Below are 22,581 nucleotides of genomic sequence, written 5' to 3' on the forward strand. Positions count from 1 at the left end.
AAACTTATGGAACAGTAGGATGGAAATGAAAGTAAAGACTATGGTACGGAATCAAAATATATAATGGGATGAATCGGGCGATATATGAAACTATTTGTAGTCAGTTCATTACACTTAGTACAGAGAAACGAGTGCTTTTATTTCTCTGGCTTTATTCATAGAGATGGAAATGAAGCCTCCACTGGAGATTTTATACAAAATGAAGTAATTTGAAAGCTATCGCTACCGTGAATGAATAAAAATTGTAGGATCAGAGGTTGAAGAAGCTTCACTATGCGGCGGTTGAAATTTATACAGTTGAGAAAAAATTCGTTGAGCAGTTGGAACTTATTGCTGTGGTAAGTATTTGGTGTTTAGTTGACGGCGTATTATGAATTATGACTTTTTTTTCGGTTTTTATTTATGAATATCACTTTTCAGAAATATCCTGAATTTTTGACAGAATATGGGAAGGAATTAGGAATCGATTTGCTGAAACCTTTACCAAATGGACATCCTCATTTGATCAGTCAGATAGCTCAGCAGCTGCTTATGGTGAAAGAAGCACATAAGTTTTTACTGGAGAAAATTTCTTCAAAAATCGAGAATTGGTATTTTTTAAAATAATATTTATGGTCTACCCCATCATAATAATATATAATTTGCGATGGTATAAGAAAAATTATCAAGTAAGGAGCTTAATAAGATTTTGCTGATTCTGGATAATACTAAAAAATTTTAAGCAATACAATTTTAGGAGCTGCATTTACAGAATAGCGAAATTTTATACATAATTTTAGGGATTCGAGAGATCCAAATATGGCGGAATGCTTAAAAAATGGTGCTGGTTTATTGAAATGTTGTCTTCCCTACCTCAAAGAAAAGAAGAAGAATGTTGATAATTTTCTAAGATTGCTTCAAGATAACGAAGAATTAGCTCGTGCAACAACAAAGGTAAACAGAACTGAAATATTTTCGAAATGAACTATTGCTATTTGATACGTTTTTCACACTTTGCTGTTTTTAGTTCGAGGAACAACTAATGGGTAAAATATCCATAATTCAGCAACTTGATATTGTTCATCAAAATGTCGTACGTTATACGATTTTACTGGAGGCGTACAAAAAGCATTTAGCACCGGAATCTGATGAATTGGAAGTGTGTAAAGGTTGGTTTTAGTTCAAAGTTTGTATTCATGGCTCCCAGAAAACTATCTCTTGTCATTTTTTAATTAGCCTAACGTATTTGCATCAACACTTCTAGGACGTTTCATAAAGAAAGAGTTTCGCATAATAAATCACTTTTATCTTTATTATTTAGAAGCATTAGTGCAGTTATCTAAAGTATCAGAACTAATTGATCGACAGATTAGTCGAGCTGAATTGGAAAAATGTCTAATTGACTTGTATCGACGATTTGAGGTACTTTTTATTACTGAAAGAAAATATCACTAATTTTTAATTACCGAAATGTTCAAGAAGTTGCATAAAAATTGAAATTTGCAGGGAAGGTTTAATGTTTTCGAAGCAAATCGTCACCTTTTATTTGAAGGCGAATTGATGAAACAGTCGCGAAAAGATTTACAGCCTCGTTACCTGATATTAGTATGTTCTGTTTTTCGGAAAAAGAAAAACATCTTATGATTTTGCTTTATCGTTTCTTCTTTTTTTCAGTTTAGGGGGTTACATAAAGTCCAATAACCTTTTGCGAATTGTTTTTTAGATAGCAGAAAGTTGGTTATTAGAAAAGATGTGTTGTTTTCTGGAGAATAAGTAAAATGGGCTTCATGTGTAGGAAATTGAGGCACAATATCCTTGCTGCTGTTTATGAACGACTTTCTAGTTAAGCTGTCAATAGTAATCTACGTAATTCATGGAAGGTGTCTATTCTGGACTGGCTTGAAACAGCTAGTATGAAATCCCGCCATATTTCACGCTAGCCCAAACCGTTCAGATAGCAAAACATTGTGGTGGGTAGCAGATGTGAAAACGACGTAATAAATCTAAAGTATTACATTTTGTTTGTATAAAAATATTTAAGTTTTAAATAACTTTTATGTATTGCAGTTCTCGGATGTGTTATTAATTTGTAAATATTCAAGAACGCCTTCGCTTGGAACAGATGCCAATTTTCATTCTGAATTTTATAAATTTCTTGTTTCTCGGGTTCGTGTTAAAGCAGAAGAACACGGCGAGTACGAAACTCATTTTCAACTATACACCACACAGAAAAGTGCCGTTTTCATTGCAAAGTATGTTTTATTTTTACTGGAAACTTGTTCTTTCAGCATTCTGTTTATTGTTAAAGCAGCTAGATCACAAAATCCAGTTTACTCGTTGCAAAAGGCGAAAAGTCACAACAGCTAAACGGTGTAGAAACATGGCATGAAATGTCTTCTTTAAAATTTTTAGTAAAACAAGAAGATTCTGCCATATATTAGTTGACAAAGCCATCCACAGCTTGTGTTGCTTTTTCACAGAAAGGTGATTTGCACTGTGTTACTGTGCAACTGGATGGTACTAATCTGATTACGTCAAGCTTTTGGTACTTAATTTGTGAAAAATTTCATTTTAACAAATGAAGAAATACAGTTGAATCTATAGAACGAAACGAGAAAGAGATGATTGGGTGAAACGAATCAGTGAAGCAAAGATGGAGGCAAAAGAGCTGCGTCGCATTAAAGCTGCTAGAAACAAGGTCGTTCCCAAATTATTCTTATAATGATAGCTGATATTTTATTCGTAATTCTCCTGACTTCATTTTCAGGATCTCAGTGTTCGAGTAATGCACATAGATGAGCCAACAGGTGAGGGTACATCGGATACAAGGGCTTCGAATAATGGATCGGATTGCAATGTTTCACTACCTACTAGCGGAAAGCATAAGTATACACCATTATGGATACCTGATCCAAAAGCAACGTCGTGTATGATGGCTGGTTGTTCTACAAAATTCAACGTTCTGAATCGTCGCCATCACTGTCGTGAATGTGGATACGTAAGTTTATTTATATTTTCCTATAGGAAAAATAGTTCTCAATTATGATTTTATAACTATAGTAGATTCAAGGAAATTTCATTTAGAATGCGTTAGCAAAAGTTATAAAGCAAATACAAACTTGTTTAGCTATACATCGACATACCTTTGTATAATAAATAATACAATAATACATCAAGAAATTTATGACACAAATGACGTTATCGATCGGAATAAAAAGATTCAATTTTTTGATCTTAAAAGATGGAATTTTTGTTTAGGGCATCAAATCGCCCGCAGATAATTTTCTAGCAAAGAAAACCTTGGATTATGATGAGAATTGCTGTATTTGATTGAATCGATTTCCTAATTAGTTGGGGTTAAATAATCCAATTACAGTTGATATGTCGTTCTTGTGTTGGTTATGCTCCTGTCAAAACTAACAGTTATTACGTGCGCACCAAAGTTTGTCCAGAATGCTATGTTAAAATCATCAAAAAATGTTTGTTCAATGCCATAATCTTGTTTTTGGTATTTCTGAAAATTTGTCTCTTCAATTGTGATTGAGTAATTTCGAAATTAATTTTATGTTTTGCTTAAGGTAATAAGTGTTAATTCTGATTTTAGGGAAAGGAGAATTAGGAGGCACGACTTTCACAGCTCCGGAAAATGAATTCCTGACTAAAACTAGTGTTCCCAGTCGAAATGCGGAAGGAGTAGTATCTGGCACTGTATTTCTTAGGTTACTTTTTCTGTATCATAGATTTATTTTTTGTTATAATGTAACATGAGCATTTTTCCAGCTACTAATGAATCTTCACTTTTTTCAGGAATCAAAAAGGTGGTGAAAATGAAAAGTGGGGTCGACTTACATCACATGCAGATGGTGTCTTAGTGCTTTGCTTTTATGATGCGGAGTTTGTGAGTTCATGCAAATACTTTGTAAATCCCAATAGCTCTCATTCCTTTTCTGATGAAAAAGCTCATTTTGACTATATCTCCTTACCAAATTCAGGAAAAAAGAAGTACTAATAACAAACAAATAAGGAGTTTTACGAAATAAAGTGTTTGGACTAAAAGTTTATGCCATTTGAGGATGTGGATCCTGTGGCGCGCTACGTTCTTCTAGGATTTACACTTTGTGTGCAAGAATCAGATGATGGTGGTCGTTTGTTTGAGCTACGGCATGCTAATCAAGTAAATGAGAGGAATGGTATTTCACTTCATTTTCGAGTTGCACATTCGGGAAGTGCTGAAAGGTTGTTAGCACTTGATTAATTAATTTAAAGAAATTATACATACATATATATATATATATATATATGGAGGGCCCTAATGATATTTGATATTAATTTTGAAAATCATCTCTTACTTTGTTTCAGGTGGTATAAGACGCTAAAAAGAGGGCTGGGAAGTGGTGGCATTATAGTTTCGTAACCGGTAAAGCTGGAGTTTCACTTCAACTTTTATTTTTTACTGATGACGTCAACGGTCATCAGCACTTTACTTTGGTCATTTCTCATTTTTAGTATTTATGTTCTCTCGGTTGTATAGCTTTATTGCATAGAGTATTTATGTTCAACACAGATTTCCATATTTTGCAACACACACTATATTTATTGACTTTATTTCAATTCCAGGAATTGTATAACGTCTTAATAATCAATTCACCTAACCAAACGATGAGTACCTACGGCACCGCATGCTGTATGGAATTTTATGAAGATAATAATGCAGTAGATGTCACGATTGATATTAATATTTACTTATCTTTGGATATGCGAGTTAGCACTGGTTTCCAAAGTTTTATGAAATGATCTTGATGTAAAAGATGTTCTGAGACCGGTGAAATCTTCAACCCTGAGTGATGAAGTTTAAAGGATCATAGTACATGATCCTAGCCTATGAGTAGTAATATATAGAACAAAGTTGGTGCCTTTTGTTTATATTATAACTATCAAATTTTGAAAATTGTCCTCTCATTCAATTCAGAAAAGAACTTTTTGAGGAAAAACTGAGAAACAAATGGAGAAGAATGGAGAGAGGGAAGGTCGTGCTTCATTCATTTCACTCCCATATGTGTTGTTCTCTAAAGACTGACAAACTGTTTTGAGAAATCCCGAAACTCCGAGACTTATTCTAATGGGAAAGTATACCGGAAAAGTTCCAAGAAAAAAAGATATGCAGAAAAACTTGTGTCAGTGGTCGCGATACTTAGCCATAATAATGTTCCGTGTACGTACATATGCGTTCCCTACTGCAGACAGCATTTTCTATTAATGTAAAATGGTAGATATTAAGTAGTCATATTAACACTTCCAGTGATGACGTTCCATGTCCCAACATAAATAAATGGACGTTAAGAGATCAAGGACATGGGATGAACTGATTTAAGGACTAACTTGAAAATAAAACAAACATTATACTGAGACAGCTCCAAATAATATCTTCTATTGAAGAAACAAGACAAACAAGATATCCTATAACCAACGTTTTCGACATCATCTTTGTCTTAGACAAACCGTAGTACAAATTATGAGCCAATAAGACAACTCCACATACAACAAATTTATTGTTAGTGAGGTCGCGATTATGATGCTGGGACAAGGCAGATAAAGGAGATTCATAGAACAAATTAAAATAGAACAAGTCAAAGTCATTATTGAAATCAACTATGTAAAATTCGGAAATGGTTCATTCATTTCGGAACCACAATAACTTTCTCACGCATCGGGATTGCGTGGAGAAATACAACTAATAAAAGAAAAGGGAATTAAAAACAAGATTAAAAACAATCACTAAACACCAAGACAGTGTTACAAATCAGTTCAAATCGGGAAACTGATGAAGTCGTGACTTCATGAAACCTCTTTACTACAGGAGGAATTTCCTCGATGTATCGAACTGAGTGGGAGAGGTGGGAGCTACTCAACCTAATCTGAGGAATAACTCTTTTCTAGCTGGTCCATGAACCAAGGTCGGCCTGTATTTCGAGCTGTCAACACGTCGCATCCGGACTCAGTTACTAATAACGTCTGTTCGAACTGTGCCGATGGCTTCCCATCACTCTAAACTCATAAAATAGTTATCACAATGAAACTGAGGGTCTAAAATGTTTCAAACTCTCAAAAATTTCCTTTATCTCGAAACTGAAGAAAAAAGATGCAGAAAGATAACGCACAGTGACAGCAGTCCAATTATCCGGCCAACGTTCGTTGTTATGTCCACCAGCGTTAATCATTGGTTCGATCGTAAACGTATTGCCAGCTTTCATTACTCCCGTCGCTTTGTTTTCTAGAAAAGATAATCAAAAACTACCTGAAATCAGAGCAAATGACGTTCAGGTAAGACCTGAAAATCATTCGCCGTTGTTCCCCTTGTTCTTTTAGGATTTGAGAACAGTTTCATCTACTTAATGAAAAATGGAGATCACAGGACAGAAACAGAATTTCAAACATAGAAAGTAAGTGAGTAAAATTAAAACATACTTGCATAATGTGGCACGTTCGGAACAGTGTGAAAAAGCCTGAAAAAACAGGTCAGTGATTGACAAACTGTTTTTTGAAAGAATTTTCTGGAACTTACAATAAGTCCTGAAACTTTGAAACTTTTCTAATTGAAAAGTCCACCAGAAGGGTTCCAAATAAAGATGTGCAGAAAAACCTGTGAATGCCGTGCCCACAGTATGTCTTAACAACTGAGAAACCATGCGCATTTGCATGTTTTTGGATAACATTGCCGATTTCACGGAAGCGCACACCCGGACGAACTGAAATAAGAAAAGCCTTAATTTCTTGCGTATAAAATTGGCAGCGTTTTGCTGAAGGAAAAAAAAGGAGGGAATAACCCTGAACTTTAGTGCAAACTCTAAATGTGTGAAAGACTATTCTTAGACAGCTATAATCACCTAAATCAATAGCATGCTGCAAGCATTCATATGTAACTTTCACCAGCTTCCTCGTATCTTCCTTAACCTTGTCACCAATCAGAAATGTTTCGTTTAGATCACCATGAAAGCCACGATGATATACTGTTACATCGACTGCAAATCATTAAGTTTTAAATGAATTACAAAATAATAAATAGAAACAGATCACCATCCAACTTTTACTCTTGCCAAGATTTCTTTAAAAGAGCATTTACGACCATTTACGACTCGTTTTGCAGAGTCAAAAACATTAGGTCGGTTGCACATTAATTAGATGAAAATTGGAGGAGCAATTGTAGTAGAACGTACCATTGCAAATATCGCCGTTCTCAAGTTTGCGCATATCTGGGATTCCATGACAAATGACTTCATTGACTGATGTGCAAACACTCTTCGGAAACTGATGATATCTGAATAACTCTGAATGGCACTATTCCAGATAGCTTAATCCTGACTTGATAACAAATCCCGAAGCATGATAGTCCACCTGACAATTAGTGTACGTGCAAGGAAAGTACCTGAGGTAATAAATAAGTTGTGATTTAATTGAAATAATAAACCTTACCCAAGAGGAGAGGGGTAACAGTCTCTTTCAACACAAGCTTCATGCACAATAGCATCGATATGATCTGTAGTAATACCGGGTTCACAAGCTCGGGCCGCTTCATCGAGTACTTCTCTAGCTAGTTTGCAAACTGTTCTCATGCTTTGTATTTCGTCATCATCGAGCACCTGAAAATTTTCTCTCGAAAAGAAAACTTATCCCTAAACATTGCGGCATTAGTTCTTCAACATTCTATTCTCTTTCTTCCTTCCTCAAAACTTCAATGAAATATAAAGGATTCTGAGCTTTGAATTTTCACTGTTTGTCAAAAATCAGTAGTAACTATGGAAATTAATTCAATTATTTTGAACTTACCCCTAAAATCTTACAAAAATGAACCATCCAAGAGAAACCAATAGAAGAGAAAAACAAAAAGAATTCTATTCTTCAACATTGTTGAACCAACCTTAATCTCATTAACATTTTTTGCGACTTGTTCGCCTTCCGAAATGCCATCTGTACGAAATGCATAATCAGGTTTCGGGATTGTATCCGGAACTTCGCGTTTCTGCCCCATTGGTGCAGGACGCAACAACCCAGTAAAGTGATAATAAGGCCATGGATTATACTGTTCTGGAGATCCAGTACATGCCAAATGGATCAATTTATGAAATGCCCAGCTATTTTTAAAACATTCCTGAAAACGAAACCTTATAAATATTCGAACTGAATGCATGATTTCAGAACACTTAACAGGTAAATCCACGGTTTGAACCGGATGCTGGCTACCTGGTGTGGTTAGTCATTGCAATGCGTCCATAATCATGTAATGCCCATACCTTTGTATAAATGCGCATCCGCTTCGGGTAATAGCTCAAAATGTTAACCGTATCAAAATCCATTTTTACATAAATTTTCAGTAATCCGAATCATAACAATTATGATACCTATCACCTTTCTAACGACTTTATCCCGGATCTATTTATCATGCTCTTCTTATTCTGTGTTAGTGCTTTCGTTCCTTATTAGCAGTATTGTGTAATCCGTTTGATCAGCACGAGTAAACCGAAGGCACAATAAGTTACTTCCGAATATCCCCATCACTTACAGGTACCAAATGACTGATGAATGACACTAACCTGAGAACAAAAGTAGGAATCTCTCAATTTCAGTTCGATGCACGTCGGGCAACGCAGCTTGGCCGCATTAGTGCATTCCGGAGAGCTACATAGATTACCATCCATCGGCCGATCACCGCCCATCACACATGCCCACTGATGAACGCATTGCGGAGGGTGCAACAACGAATCAGCCAACAAAACTCGACCAGTTACTTGCTCGCCCATACCTTTGATGAAATTTATTACGTATCACGTGATGAACTTGCGTACTAGACGTATCCCGTGACAATAACGGATAGGAACTTATGTACTAGAGTATCCTGTGACAATAACGGATAGGAACTTATGTACTAGACGTATCCCGTGACAATAACGGATAGGAGTATAATTCATTCACCACCGATGGAAATCTCATCAAGTGATTGTCATATATAATTATTTGGTGGGATCAATCGGTACAACGATCCTAGTCTCCAGGAAAATAGCAAGTGGAGAGTTCAGCGGTTGAAGTTGAAAGTGGGAATCCAAACCAAACAAGCCTAGCATGACACCATATAAGGATACCGAAGCCTGACAAATAGGCGGTACAGCTGAATACTGGAGGCAATCCGGACGATCAAGATACTGAGTGAGGAATTGTAGTTTTTCTGTCGTAATTATCAGTGGACTTAGAGTATTTGAGGAACTATGGAATGAAGCAGGATAATGTAATTGAACTAATAATCCCGAGGGATGTTGATGCCATCTAAGGGAAAACATTGTTCATCATATAAGTTTCCAGAAAATCTTGCCTAAAAACCTGAATGAACTATTTAAGGGAAAATCTTACACTACTCACCCCGTATCACCCATGAAAGAAAATGGAGATAGTCATCCCAACCAAATTTACCCAAGCCTGATGAATTGAAATTTTGAAGAATATTTTCATTTCTTCTGATTATATGCATTTTTCCTCCAAAAAATCTGCATATTTTCAATTTATGGACAATTTCCCCAAAGGTCATCAACCTTCGTGAGACGCAAGAATCTCTTGCACATGACTTAGTGAATCACTATTGTCTCTTGTCTTACTCCCGGAGTTCTCATCGAAAAATCCATGACTTACATTTTACCTTCATTTTTTTCCGAGCCATATTTTTGCTGTTGACATTTCTGCAACACAAAAAAAANAAAAAAAAAAAAAATGGATAGAAGTATTTAGAAGTGTAATCATTGTTACATTTTACATTCAACATATTTTCACTTTTCACTTGCTTTTTTTTTCGTTTACCAAAATTACTTTTAAAATTTTATAAAAGTGTAGAGTATAGCGGTCTTTTTATACTAGTATTTTTAAAAATTGATTTTTCTCGCACTTTTCCTTTTTTTTGCGATTTTTTTTTCGTTTGAAAATTCGGGTAACTTTAAAACTGCCATTGCGGAAAAATGAAAATTTTGAAATTTCATTTTACACTCAGTAATTTTCGCGAACAACTAAGTATCATTCTTAATTCATCAGTCATTAATCATTATCAAGTGAGTATTATACTTGTTCTAGTCAAAAGTACTTCCAAAAAGTGACCGAAAACAGGGAAGGTCGAACGATGAATTGCATCTTACATCAAGGTGTATATTTTGTTCACAAATTAATCCAAACTTAAACTTGTTGCTCACTTCTGGTAAAAACGGATTATCATGAAGTATTCCAATGTTAACTGTACTATTTTATGACAGATTGTCGTATCGTATGAATACATTGGACTGAATTATTTTTATTTCAAAAATCATCCGAAATCACTTGAAAAAAGTTTGTGAAGAACTATAATTTCATACAGATATATAGTGTATAAATAGACATATATAAACATAAAAAAGAACGATATGAATATGGGGAAATATTGTCGGGAAAACCGAAATAATTGTGCTATAAAATTGTTTGGCCTTAAACCAGGCAATCTTATATTGATGATTATTTTGATACAGTTAAAAATCAGGAAACGGAAGAAATTATAAAATGTTATGGTATTTGTTGTTTAGAATATTTTAATGATCTTGTATGCATTCTATATGCGCATTTTTTATATAATTTATACCCACTACATAAAGGTTTTATTGGAGTTATTACTTTTACTCATTTTAAGATTTGATTCTCGATATTGACTCTTCTCCTAGTATTATGTCCCTTTATCTTTACAAGAATAAAGTTTCGATTTAACTGTGCTGTCGTTACTGATCATTACATCGAACATCATTACCTTTCATTATGGATTACTTTGCTTTGAAGAGATCAAAATTGTCCGTAACCCATTTCAAATATATTATTCACTTATCAGTTTAAAAAAAAGCCTTTTTTGACAAATATAACATTTTCATGTTATACGATTGGTAAGCGGAATTGTAGGGATAATTGTAACGAAAAGGGAAACATCTGCGCCGATTTAGCAAATGGTAAGCTTTTTCTGATATATGACAGAACGAAGAACTAGTTTTCTGACACTGGTATGAGCAGAAATATTTTTCGCTTGTATGAGGACCGAAAACCAGTAAGTAGTCTCGACATGAGAATGGGGGAGGGGGATGAACAAAGATCAGTCACCTTTCATGTCCCCCTCTTCCCTTCCCATCTTCCTTTCCACCCTTACCCTTCCAGCTGTCGCATGAGATTTTCCAAGTTTTTTTTTTTGCTCCCATTCATGATTTTTATTCTGATGTATGGCTATAATCAGGGTAATCATTATCACTGCTGCGCCCTTTTACCACTATCGTGCATAACTACTATCATTATCATCATCATCATTATTATCAATTCATTTCTGGCTTTCATATTATCAGTTCGGTTATGCGCCATTCTTTCCTTTTTAAAAAGAAGGAGAAAAATCGCTTGAAATAGGGAATATGACTATGCTATTACTATTTAAGGTTAAAAAGTTGCATTCTAACATTTTGTTTTTTGTTTTTAACTTGATAAATTTCCAATTTTCACTCACATCACTTATAGTATTTCACTCTAGGTGATAATTTTGCAATGATAACTTCATACTCTTGAATTATTTGTTCGCATTTATCAATAAAACTTCTAATTTTCAAAATAAGATTTAACTGACTTATTCAGTAAAATAAAGTAATGTTACCTTACGACTTATATGTGTCTGTCTTACTTTTTTGCATTCTTCTTGAACTATCTCATTTTATTTCTAACCTCCAACATATCCTAGAGAAATGGAAAAGTTAAATTTACTGAAGAATCGAAATTAATCTAGAAGAAGGGAAAATAAGTATCGAGGTTGGGAAAAGATCTGATGTTCTGCGCTAGTTTCTGTATCGTACAGATCAGTCAAGAGATAGACAAGTTCTTCAGTCGTAGTAATGGTATCATACCAAAATGTCGCACTAAGGCACATATTTATTTAAGAAATTTGAAATTTCGCAAAATTCGAAATTATGGGAAGTATTTTAACACAATGTATTATACATCTTATAAAATGTAATTATTGTATTAATATGTTTATCTATTACGGACGATAATAATTGCCAATTGTAAATAACATTTGCTGATGTAATAGATCTTGCTGTCAAATCCTCTTCCCTTTAATCATTTCAAAAATACATTTTTATATCGATTGCAAACTTTTTTGTACTCTACTTTGCTATATATTCCTGTTTCTTTTCGTCCCTTCAATGCATGATCTATTGAACATTTAAAACATTTCATGCATACGCATCACTTTATCATTGCTGATATTTCATATCGTAAAACTAAAACCGATATATGATTTTAAAAAAAGGAGAAATTATAGAACTGTACTTAATTCTAATAACTTCGTACTAGAATTGCTCATATTGCATCATCGCAATTATGAAGTTCTTGTCATCTCTATGTTTGTCAATCATGTTGAACGGATGGATGTCGCGATTTTGCAACTGATAGGATGGACAATAATGTGCAAACAAATTGTAAAATACTGTGCTTCTGCAACAAAAAGAAAAAATATTAATGCTGATAACAAAATTCAATATCAAATAATTTTGGCGACGAACAACTGGAACGGTTATCTTGTAAAAGCAAAGTATTAGTTCTGGATAGTTCATTTCTCTTTGCGATGAAGTCAAATTTCCCGTACTGTTTTTAGTCTTAATTTAATAATCGTTTGATTAAATCAGTTAGAAGAGAAAGTTCTTTTCAAAACAACTCTTATTTATCTATTATATTTGGAATAAGTAAACAGTTTAACACAATAATTTGCTTGAATTCACCATTTCCGGAAATCGACAACTCAAGTAAATTTTGCAATTTTCGGAATTTCATCATTCTGGATATTGTATTATGCATAAACATCATAGAAAATGCCTTGTCGGATAATTCCGAAATTACTGATTTTAAAATAGCAATAGTAGAAAAGTAATAGTGCTCGTTTGGAGTTCAATGTAAGTAAAATTATTGTTGTGCCTGTAAACAGGAAGAACGATGAAGAGCAGAAAGTTAGTTATCGTTATTAAAAATAATGCAATATTAGTGAAGTTCAATGAATTTGATAAACTTAAGAGAAAAAAAAAACTACCTTTCAATTTTGCATTTGTTTGCCTTTGATTTGTTCTTGTTAATTCCGTCAAATTTTCAATCTTCAATTTTAGTCGTAATTTCTTGTTAAATTAGAATCTCCGATTCATATCGAACAAAATTTGCTCAATTTTTGAAACTATCAAGATGATGCGTAATTATTCATTTAAAGCTCGTTCTCCTGTCTTAGATCAATTAATGATTATTTGCTTTGTTTAGAGATGTTCGTTTTACCTGTAACAAACATTTCTGTTTTCTTTCATTCATTTTCCAACCACATTCATTAAGAACTTCAAATAATCTAGAAATAATTTTTTTTGGATAATTCAAGTATTTTTGGATATTTAAAATAACTTTAGTAAGGATTATCTGGAAATAGAAGGCATGGAACGCATTTTAACGAAAATATCTCATGAAGGTCAAGGATAACGGGATTGGGCCACTTTAAATTCTCATTGACCTTCAGTTTTTTCATGATACCCTTCCTCTCACTATTTGTTTGTAACATCATCGTAACATTTTTTTATTTTTATATATAGAAATGTTCTACACAATAAGATCTTTTAACAGGCAGTTCATTTTGCTTTAAATTTTAACAAACTTGCTGGCCAAAAACAATTATGTGAATGAAATAGTGATTAATCGTCCAACGAATTTATTTTGTCCACACAAAACTGATATGAATTTCAATTATTAAATGAAACTAATTCAAAAGGAAGGAAAAGAGTCCAGGAAATTTCTACAACAATCTCATGATATATGAAACATAAAATTAGATCGGGAAATGAATCATAAATTTAACAAAGAGAATTGTTTGCATACTTGCTTCTTCTATAATAATCTTTAAGTTAAAATGTTTGAAATGATGAATGCTACAAGAACAATTCATTTTAGTGGCAATTTTCCATTAAATTCATGCTAAGGTGATGTGCAAATTTGCTTAGAAGAAAGTGTAAATATTATCAATCATTTTTACCCAAAACTTACCCTCATCTTATTCATCTGTCTTTTTGAATAATTCTATCACGATAATGATTTCCTCATATTTCAATCAAAAATATTTTTTCTTATGAATTTCATTTGAAAAAATTCCCGTCATCAGTGGGAAAAAAAAGGAATGTCTTCTGTAATGTAAACTTACCACTTTTCACTTCACTCATTATTGACTAATAATTGACATGTTCTTTTCCCTGTACTTTTGCGCCCATTTAATTTCTAATTTCTTTTCCAATTTTATGTTCATTTATGGATAACTTTCAGTCATGCATTCTCTTGAAGGTAAAGAAAAAGAAGGAAGAAAGAAGATCGATCCTTTAGGCGTAATTTCTTGGCGTTTTAAGATTTTCCCTGTACATCCAACATCTGATAGTGATATTTTTGAATTGAAATGTTGCAGTAATAAACTTTTTACTTCAATAGTTTGTATATAAAAATCTACTTTTTATGTCGTATTTATTTTAAGGATAATGCATACAAATTACAATTTTGAACTTTTTTAATTGGTAAAATTTTTGTAAGTCAAAAAAATCGAGAATATAAACTGCGCGCACAGACATGGGATCACTGTATCGGTCAGAGCAGATGCGATTCTGCCAAATGATTGTCCAGAAAGATGCCGCATTTTCATGTGTTGCTGAACTTGGCAAACATCCTTATGTTCAATTTAAAGATGTATTTCTTTTTGCAAATTTTGAAAGTTTCCAATTTATATTTACTAACAGATTGCTTTCATGTAAAATTTACTCAGCAAGCAATTGATGATAGCGCAAACATAAAGTTTTCACTCATAAAATAAATTCAATTTGATAGTTTATTTACAAATTTTGCACATTGAGAATGAATATATTAGCAAGCCTTTTTGTCTAAATCAACATTCTACTTTCAATTTCAACATGATTTGGACACTTTGAAAGTGTCCAAGAAAAAAATCCAACTTAATCGAATTAATATCATCAGTCTGATTCCAATAAATTGGCGAATAATAAAAGGAAAAAAAAAAAGGAAAATGCGTTTTTTATGGTTGAAAGAGTGCACGAATAAAGCAACCAATAAACAACGAGATAAGAGTGCTTCTTTATTCAATGTACATATAGAGTTATCAGGAAGAATTATGGAGTAATTTTTAGCTGAATGCTCATGTCAGTCCTTTTCAAAGAATGTATCTTCGTGACATTCAACGCTTTGAAGAATTGGAGCGAAAGTTGAGTAAGTTGTTAAAAATCAAATTCACATATGTCATTTGAACTCATTTGAACTCAGTTTTTGAAAATTGTAACTGATGAATAAAATTTCCAGTTAATGATAGTTACTTTTTTAGGATTTCTTGATGTTCAAATGCGTAAAGATGATATTGAAGTTAATGATGATGTTAACGATGATGATACATATGAAGTACTGGAACCACATGAACTCAATCAACTTGAGGTTAGCTAGACTTTAACCTTTTATTTCAGGTAATATTCCCAGTTTTGTATTTTGATATTTTCAGGAGAGAATTTTAGAATTAGAGTTCCTGCTTATCGTTATTAATATGAATCTTTGGAATTTACCTGAATTCTGTAGAAGGAATAAGAAAAGTACAAAGAGCAAAACAATTCTCTGTCTCTGAAATACTCTTGACATTTGGGAGATCCCTAAATATCTCTTATAGGGCAATAAAACATCAAACAGATGGAGGAATGGGGCATATTTCAAATTACATTTTACAGGGGACACTGATTGATTTAGAGCGTGATATAATCAGCATGAACGAAAACAATATAATTTTGAAACGAAATTATTTGGAGTTAAAAGAATGGGAAGCAATTCTGGAGAAAACTGATCATTTCTTCGAAGAAGTTTGCTTTATCTTTGTGTTCAACCCAAATAATATCATAATTTCTCATGAAATTTCATTTCATTCACTTATTATTCGAAATACCAATTATGACAATAAGTAATGGTTCATTGGACAGAATTCGATTTGAGAAAATCGAAATCCACTAGTTATGGGATGTGTCAACAAGTGTTGATAGTTAAAACTCATTGAAATAGCTGTCTACTTATAGGGTATTAGTGACGTTGCAATGCATGAAATTGAAGCAGTACAAGAAGATGCTGCGCTTGTACTCCGAAGTGGAAAAGAGCCTATAGGGTAATTTTTCTATTATATTGGACAACTTATAATAGAGATATAGCAAAATTAGTGTTTTTAAAATTGAAATCAAAAGATCAAAATTAAATATCATATATTGAATGTTATTGTTGTTATACATTCTTAAGTGATAATAAATATATATTTAAAAAAAAAGAAAGAAAAAATCTACCATAGGAATATTTATGGTTATTTATTTTAAGTTGCTGCCTTTTCTTGTCAAAGTTACTTTACGGAAACCTAAATTTTAAGATAGACTTATTAGTAACATTGATTTTCCCAGTTTCGATTTCAGATTTTTGGCAGGTGTCATTAATCGTGATCGTGTGAATGCCTTCGAAAAAGTTTTGTGGCGAGCTTGTCATAAAACAGCATTTGTACGTACGACCGATATTGAGGAGGAATTGGAAAAATCCAGATAGTGTATGTTTTGAAACATATGTTGTAACTTTCATTGATCAACTTTGCTATTTTCATTTCTTAATTTCTAATTAGGTTTATAAAAACAAAATCTTCAATAATAGTTGGTGTTTTATTCAGTTTTCTTCTTGTTTCCACTTTTTTTTTCTGTCTGTTATATTTTATTTTTACTCCCATTCTTTCATATTTTCATTATTTTATCAAATTTCCCAACTATTAATAAAAATAAATATAAAATTACAGGGTGAAATGTGCTCGAAATCAGTCTTTTTGATTTTCTACAAAGGTGATCGCCTACGGATTATCATTGAGAAAGTTTGTGAAGGATTCAAAACTAAACTCTACAACAATTGTCCGAAGAACAGTAAGGTCTGATTGCTTTACTTATGGAATACTGAAAAAAAATGGCGATTCGATATATGTAACCTATTTCCGATGTTTAAGGATCGTCATGCAGCAGCACGTGATGTTAAAGCTCGCATATCGGATATGCGTACTGTACTGGGCCAAACTCAAGAGCATCGGTATAAAGTACTTCAGGCTGCTTCCAATTCTGTCAGGCAATGGCAAAAAGAGGTTCCTTAAAATCTTTTAAAATCTGAATTGAGAATAATACTTTTGCATGAGGCTTTGACATCCGAATTTTTTAATTCATGATCATTTCCAGGTTCGCATGCAAAAATCAGTTTACTACACTTTGAATCTCTTTACATTTGATGCTATCGGTAAATTTTTCGTTGCTGAATGTTGGGTACCATACGCTGACCTGGAAAATGTTCGTTTGGCTCTTGAAGAAGGAGTGGTAAGAGATCTGATTCATACTCGTCTTGTAATAGTTTGGAAGTTCAAGAAGAAATTAGCTGAGCTGACATTTGAAAGCCTGTCGATATAGAAATTCATGTTAAAAAGTAAGCTCACTAATTAATTTATGAGTCACGTAATTTCACAAGCATCACGTATTTTGTGAATATCATTGAAATTTTTTGTAACAATTATGTGAATAAAAGCAATTCAGGTATTAAGGTTTGATTGCAGAGGAAAAGTGGTAGCAGTGTGAGACCTGTTCTGAATCTTCTGGAAACTACCGAAGAGCCACCAACATACAATCGAGTTAACAAATTCACGAAAGTCTTCCAGGCGATCGTTGATTCGTATGGTACTGCCTCCTATTTGGAAATCAATCCCGGTATGGTTAATATTTTGATGGTTTCAAAATCGACAAGCTTTGAAAATTCTGGTAGGCTTTAACCAACTTCACCAAGTTTAACCACATTTTCAGCTCCTTATACAATCATAACATTTCCATTTGTTTTCTCATGCATGTTTGGTGATCTTGGACACGGTATTATAATGCTCCTTGCTGGTTTATGGATGGTACTTCGTGAGAAGAATCTTGCTGCACGCAATATTAAGGATGAGGTAATATTATGGTAAAAAAAAAGTGTCACAACTAAAAGAGTAAAATTAATTTTTAAATTACAATTTTTTATCATAATTTCTTTTTAAAAAATTATGATCATGATCGTGACTTTAAAAAAAAAAAACTGTGATTACAAAATATTTCTATTTAATTGAAATTTGCAGATTTTTAAAATGTTCTTCGGTGGTCGTTACATTATCTTACTTATGGGCATTTTTTCGATTCATGCAGGTTTCCTCTACAATGACCTTTTTGCCAAATCATTTAATCTATTCGGTTCAAAGTGGCGCAATCCATTCCCGTAAGTTTTAATTTTTAGCTTAATTTAAATTAAATTGAAATTGCTAAAGTTTTAAATTTCACAGTAACGAAATTGTTTCTGCTTGTTTTTGTTATTTTAACGATCGTTTCAATTTTTACCTTAATATCTCAACATTAATCATAGCCTATAATGGATACATCCTTCCAAAATTTTACACCATTGAATCATCCCACACAACACTTCTTCAGAGCACTTTTTGTAGTAATGCGGAGATCGAATCCTGGAATAGCCAATCGGTTCTAATGCATAAAGAAATAACGATCGCTTTGCCGCCATCACGATCCTATATGCATGATACTGGACCATACTGGTTTGGTGTAGATCCTGTATGGAATATGGCAGAAAATCGATTAAATTTTTCAAACTCATTGAAAATGAAATTATCCGTGATACTTGGAATTGCCCAAATGACATTTGGAGTATTTTTATCACTGTTAAATTATATGTACGTTGCCAACAGAATTTGTACCAATTTTATTTAGCAATATATTGATGATGATAGTCTTGCAAAATATGGATGATTACTCAACAATACTTTCAGGATTATTTGTTTATTCAGTGCTGTGCACTGATAACAAGATAACACTTTAAAATCCATTCATTTCTTGTTCAAATTCTCATTGACTAAAACATTTCAATTCATTGATGCTTATATTTGCAAGGCATTTATCTTATCTAAATTTGATACATCTAACAAATTTCAGATACTTCAAATCAAAAATTGAAATATACACAGTGTTTATCCCACAAATTTTATTCATGCTTTGTATATTTATCTATTTGTGTGCTCAAATCATCATCAAATGGTTATTCTTCTGGGTTCGAGAGGAATACATCTTTGGGTTACTTTATCCAGGGTCAAATTGTGCTCCTTCATTGTTGGTAACTCTTATTTTTAAAAACAAAACTTTTTAAAAAATAAATTTTCCATAATGAAAAAAATTATACGAAGTATTTTAGATTGGTCTGATCAGTATGTTCATGTTCAAAGATCGTCGAGTTGGTTTTCTCAATGAGGCAAAAATTGTTGCTCAAAATGACAGTCATGTTATACATGAGAAATGGCCAGACTGCTACCTTAGCCAATGGTATCCTGGACAGGCAAGTAGCTTTTTGATGATACTTACGGTAGAGTTAATTTTTAAGTTTCCCGCAGATTTTTAAAAATTTTTTTGAAATCAAAAAAAATTTCAGTCAACTTTCGAAGCATTTTTGGTTATAATAGCTGTAATTTGCGTACCAGTTATGTTATTCGGCAAACCGATTCATTTTCTGCTACACCGTAAGAAGAGAAATGCCATTAGCGACAATGCTGTAAGTTCAAAAATAAAAGAGAAAAAAAAACTAATGAGATGTCAAAAAAGGTGTTAAAAGCTAAAGTGGTTAAATATAGTCTGAATTCGATTCCTTTGACCCTCTCGAGAGATAAAAATACCTCCCACAAATTTCCTTAATCATTTTAAAATAAGCTAATTGTTGTCAAGATCCATTTGATGTTACCCTTCAAAGACAACTTATGTCTGAATATTAATCTTGAGAATTATACTTTTTCTTCTTTGATATTTTGAGAAGAATCTCTTTCTTCTAAGTTTTCACAGTAAATTTCTCTTTCATCAGGTTGTATGGATGAATCAGGAAAGCGAGAAGGCAGAGATAACTTTAAATGAAAATGGAAGTGGTTTAAGTAAAAAAGATTGGGAAGAAACTACATCTGATAATGAATGTGAGGAAGAGGTGAGTTCTTGGCAAAAATAAAAAAGAAGAAAATTTTATTCCAGTTATTTGATTCCATCTTTGATTCATAACCCAATACTGAGAAAAAACATTTATTTTTTTTCAAAAAAAAAGCTTCGGAAACACTAGCAGATATGAAATGATTTCGATATTGCAAATTTTATTTTAAGTCTTTTGGGGACGTTATGGTTCATCAAGCTATCCATACAATTGAGTATGTCCTTGGCTGTGTGTCCCATACAGCATCATATCTTCGATTATGGGCTTTATCACTGGCACATGCCCGTAAGTCACTCAAATCATTTTGCTATTTCAATTTTTATTTTTTATTTATTTTTTGCTGTAAAATTTTATATCGATGAAGGATAGTTGTTTCCAGAATTCCCATAGCTTCCAGAAATTTTGATAGCCCCATTCTTATTGGTGTAATATTTTACTGAAATTTGATAATGAAAAAAAGCAATGTTCCAGTAGTTGAGCTTCAACCTTAGCACAGAGTTCAATAGTTTACTTGAATTGGAAGAAGCATCAAATCGGAATTTTCAGTGCGGAACTTTTCATGTGAATATTGCAGAGTTATCGGAAGTATTGTGGGAAATGGTACTTGTACGAGCTTTTGGCATTTCTGGTATTGCTGGTTATGTCGCTGCTTACTCGATATTTTTTGCATTCGGTATTCTGACTGTTTCGATTTTGGTACTTATGGAAGGACTTTCCGCATTCCTACACACACTCCGACTGCATTGGTTGGTTCTTATGAATGAATTCCCTTAGATTTTAAAAATTGAAATACTTCATAAGTAGATGGACATTTGCATCACATAGCATAAATCGATTACACTTCAAAATGCTTGACTTATACATAACTTCCAACTCGATTAAAAAGCAAAAAAAAGTTATTGCAGGGTTGAGTTCCAGTCCAAATTCTACCTCGGACTCGGTTATCCCTTTGTGCCTTTCTACTTCAAGGATGTGCTATTGAAAGCAAATGCTGGTGAAAAATAAGCCGACATCTAACTAGCTGAAATAGTACGAACTCATCATTATTAGCGATAAATAATCCTGCTCTTCACATGATTTTATACTGATGTTAAAAACGACAATACTCATTATGACTATCATCGACAAGAATTACGAATTCCCCATCAAATTAGTTAAACACTGGAATGCCCCGATCACCTACCAAATTGCAAAATTTCATAAACCCCTCTTAGCAGTAAGTTCTTGCTATGAACAAGAACCCGATTTTGCACATGTTAGTATGACGTCAAATAAAGAGAAACACTCAAACCTCCCCAAATGCTCTAATCAAATCATCTTGCCGCCCTACCGCCCACGCAGTTCTTGCTATTCACGACTACACCTTCCACGAATCTCAACCGTTGAAGTTATTAGCATCACATGTTACACCGCCAGAATCGCCAGATTGAATTTACCACATGAAGTTTCCAATACTGCTAAAATTATGTTACTTGGCTAACCCGTCGCTCCGTTAAAATGGTGACTAGAGATGTGTAAGATCATAAGATCATGAAAGATGTATATCAAAGACGTTTAAAAAAAGTTACCCATCAATCGGCTAATTGGATTTTTATAAGACAAAACCACCAGTTTGATTTAGGCGTAGTAACATATAGAATGGTTATGACAATTAAGAAAAGAAGCTCATTTGGTAATGTTTCGCTCGGCTGCTGATTGTAATCTGTTCCCAAGGTCACTGAAATTACCTAATCCTCACAGCACTAGGCTTAATTAATTTGTGCCTTCTCCCCTTTACTCGTTGCGAAATTAGCCATCTCCATTTAAAACTTGATGTATGCGCTTCGTCGCTTTTAGTTTATATTCCTGGCAAAAAAAAAGTACATTTAAAGGGGGTTCACATGTATAGAAAACAGTAGAGAGTGATGTATTATAAGCACCGAGAGTCGAAGATTGAGCATAATAAATTACAAACATATATAGAAAAAACTGCGAAATAAAACATATAATTTCTAAACAACAAAACAAAGCAGGTGAAGAAAAAAACAGTATATAATAATGCAAATAAAGATAGAGAAGGCGCTGATGGACAATATTAATCACTCACATGATCGTTATAGCTCAAGACTCAACAGCAGGACTCCAGAAGTAACCTTGAAACCATGTACATCGTGGATACAATTAATCAAAAGTCCCAGAACCGTGCCCGTGAAATATCAATTGAAGATTCTAAAAATCCAGCTTAATTCAGGTTTGAATACGATGTACCAGTGATTCCAGGGAGACCACGGATGGTCCCTAGGAAAGCCATATGATACAATTTCCAGACATATAGAATGGCTAAATTAACAGTCTGGTAAGTATTTAATGGAAACCGCGAAGGAAATACAAACAATCAGCTTCTAAAATGACAAAAAATAAAAATTGACTGATCATTTAATGATAAATTAACTTGTAAAGAAGTTGTCAGCAACTTTTGGAATTATG

The 22,581-nt window shown here is 33.2% G+C and overlaps 4 protein-coding genes across 4 annotated transcripts; 2 read left to right on the forward strand and 2 right to left on the reverse strand.

Moving 5' to 3' along the window:
- Positions 1-68: 68 nt before the first annotated feature.
- LOAG_04833 (hypothetical protein) lies at positions 69-4,933 on the forward strand (the record flags this gene model as incomplete). Its single annotated transcript, XM_020446688.1, has 16 exons — positions 69-131; positions 249-338; positions 421-590; positions 780-933; positions 1,007-1,148; positions 1,301-1,401; positions 1,486-1,584; positions 2,047-2,231; positions 2,584-2,677; positions 2,747-2,977; positions 3,356-3,458; positions 3,584-3,698; positions 3,787-3,877; positions 4,052-4,215; positions 4,339-4,467; positions 4,597-4,933. 15 exons carry the CDS (start codon positions 69-71, stop codon positions 4,391-4,393), a joined length of 1,857 nt encoding a protein of 618 aa, XP_020303001.1. The 3' UTR covers positions 4,394-4,467; positions 4,597-4,933.
- Positions 4,934-5,101: 168 nt separating this feature from the next.
- LOAG_04834 (methionine aminopeptidase type I) lies at positions 5,102-8,774 on the reverse strand (the record flags this gene model as incomplete). Its single annotated transcript, XM_003140371.2, has 9 exons — positions 5,102-6,024; positions 6,138-6,250; positions 6,445-6,482; positions 6,620-6,725; positions 6,864-6,998; positions 7,194-7,294; positions 7,450-7,616; positions 7,895-8,125; positions 8,568-8,774. 9 exons carry the CDS (start codon positions 8,772-8,774, stop codon positions 5,890-5,892), a joined length of 1,233 nt encoding a protein of 410 aa, XP_003140419.1. The 3' UTR covers positions 5,102-5,889.
- Positions 8,775-8,984: 210 nt separating this feature from the next.
- LOAG_04835 (hypothetical protein) lies at positions 8,985-10,051 on the reverse strand (the record flags this gene model as incomplete). Its single annotated transcript, XM_003140372.1, has 3 exons — positions 8,985-9,294; positions 9,655-9,701; positions 10,001-10,051. 3 exons carry the CDS (start codon positions 10,049-10,051, stop codon positions 8,985-8,987), a joined length of 408 nt encoding a protein of 135 aa, XP_003140420.1.
- A 4,589-nt stretch (positions 10,052-14,640) lies between these two features.
- LOAG_04836 (vacuolar proton pump) lies at positions 14,641-21,257 on the forward strand (the record flags this gene model as incomplete). The annotated part of the gene is made up of 20 exons (XM_020446689.1): positions 14,641-14,757; positions 15,213-15,291; positions 15,404-15,510; positions 15,795-15,923; positions 16,134-16,219; positions 16,515-16,596; positions 16,883-17,008; positions 17,084-17,215; positions 17,307-17,441; positions 17,675-17,825; positions 17,919-18,058; positions 18,224-18,360; positions 18,584-18,826; positions 19,086-19,263; positions 19,342-19,482; positions 19,576-19,695; positions 19,999-20,115; positions 20,286-20,400; positions 20,690-20,861; positions 21,021-21,257. 20 exons carry the CDS (start codon positions 14,641-14,643, stop codon positions 21,118-21,120), a joined length of 2,607 nt encoding a protein of 868 aa, XP_020303002.1. The 3' UTR covers positions 21,121-21,257.
- Between the last annotated feature and the right edge of the window lie 1,324 nt (positions 21,258-22,581).

This window comes from Loa loa (assembly GCF_000183805.2).
Source record: "Loa loa unplaced genomic scaffold supercont3.117, whole genome shotgun sequence".
NCBI lineage: Eukaryota > Metazoa > Nematoda > Chromadorea > Rhabditida > Onchocercidae > Loa > Loa loa.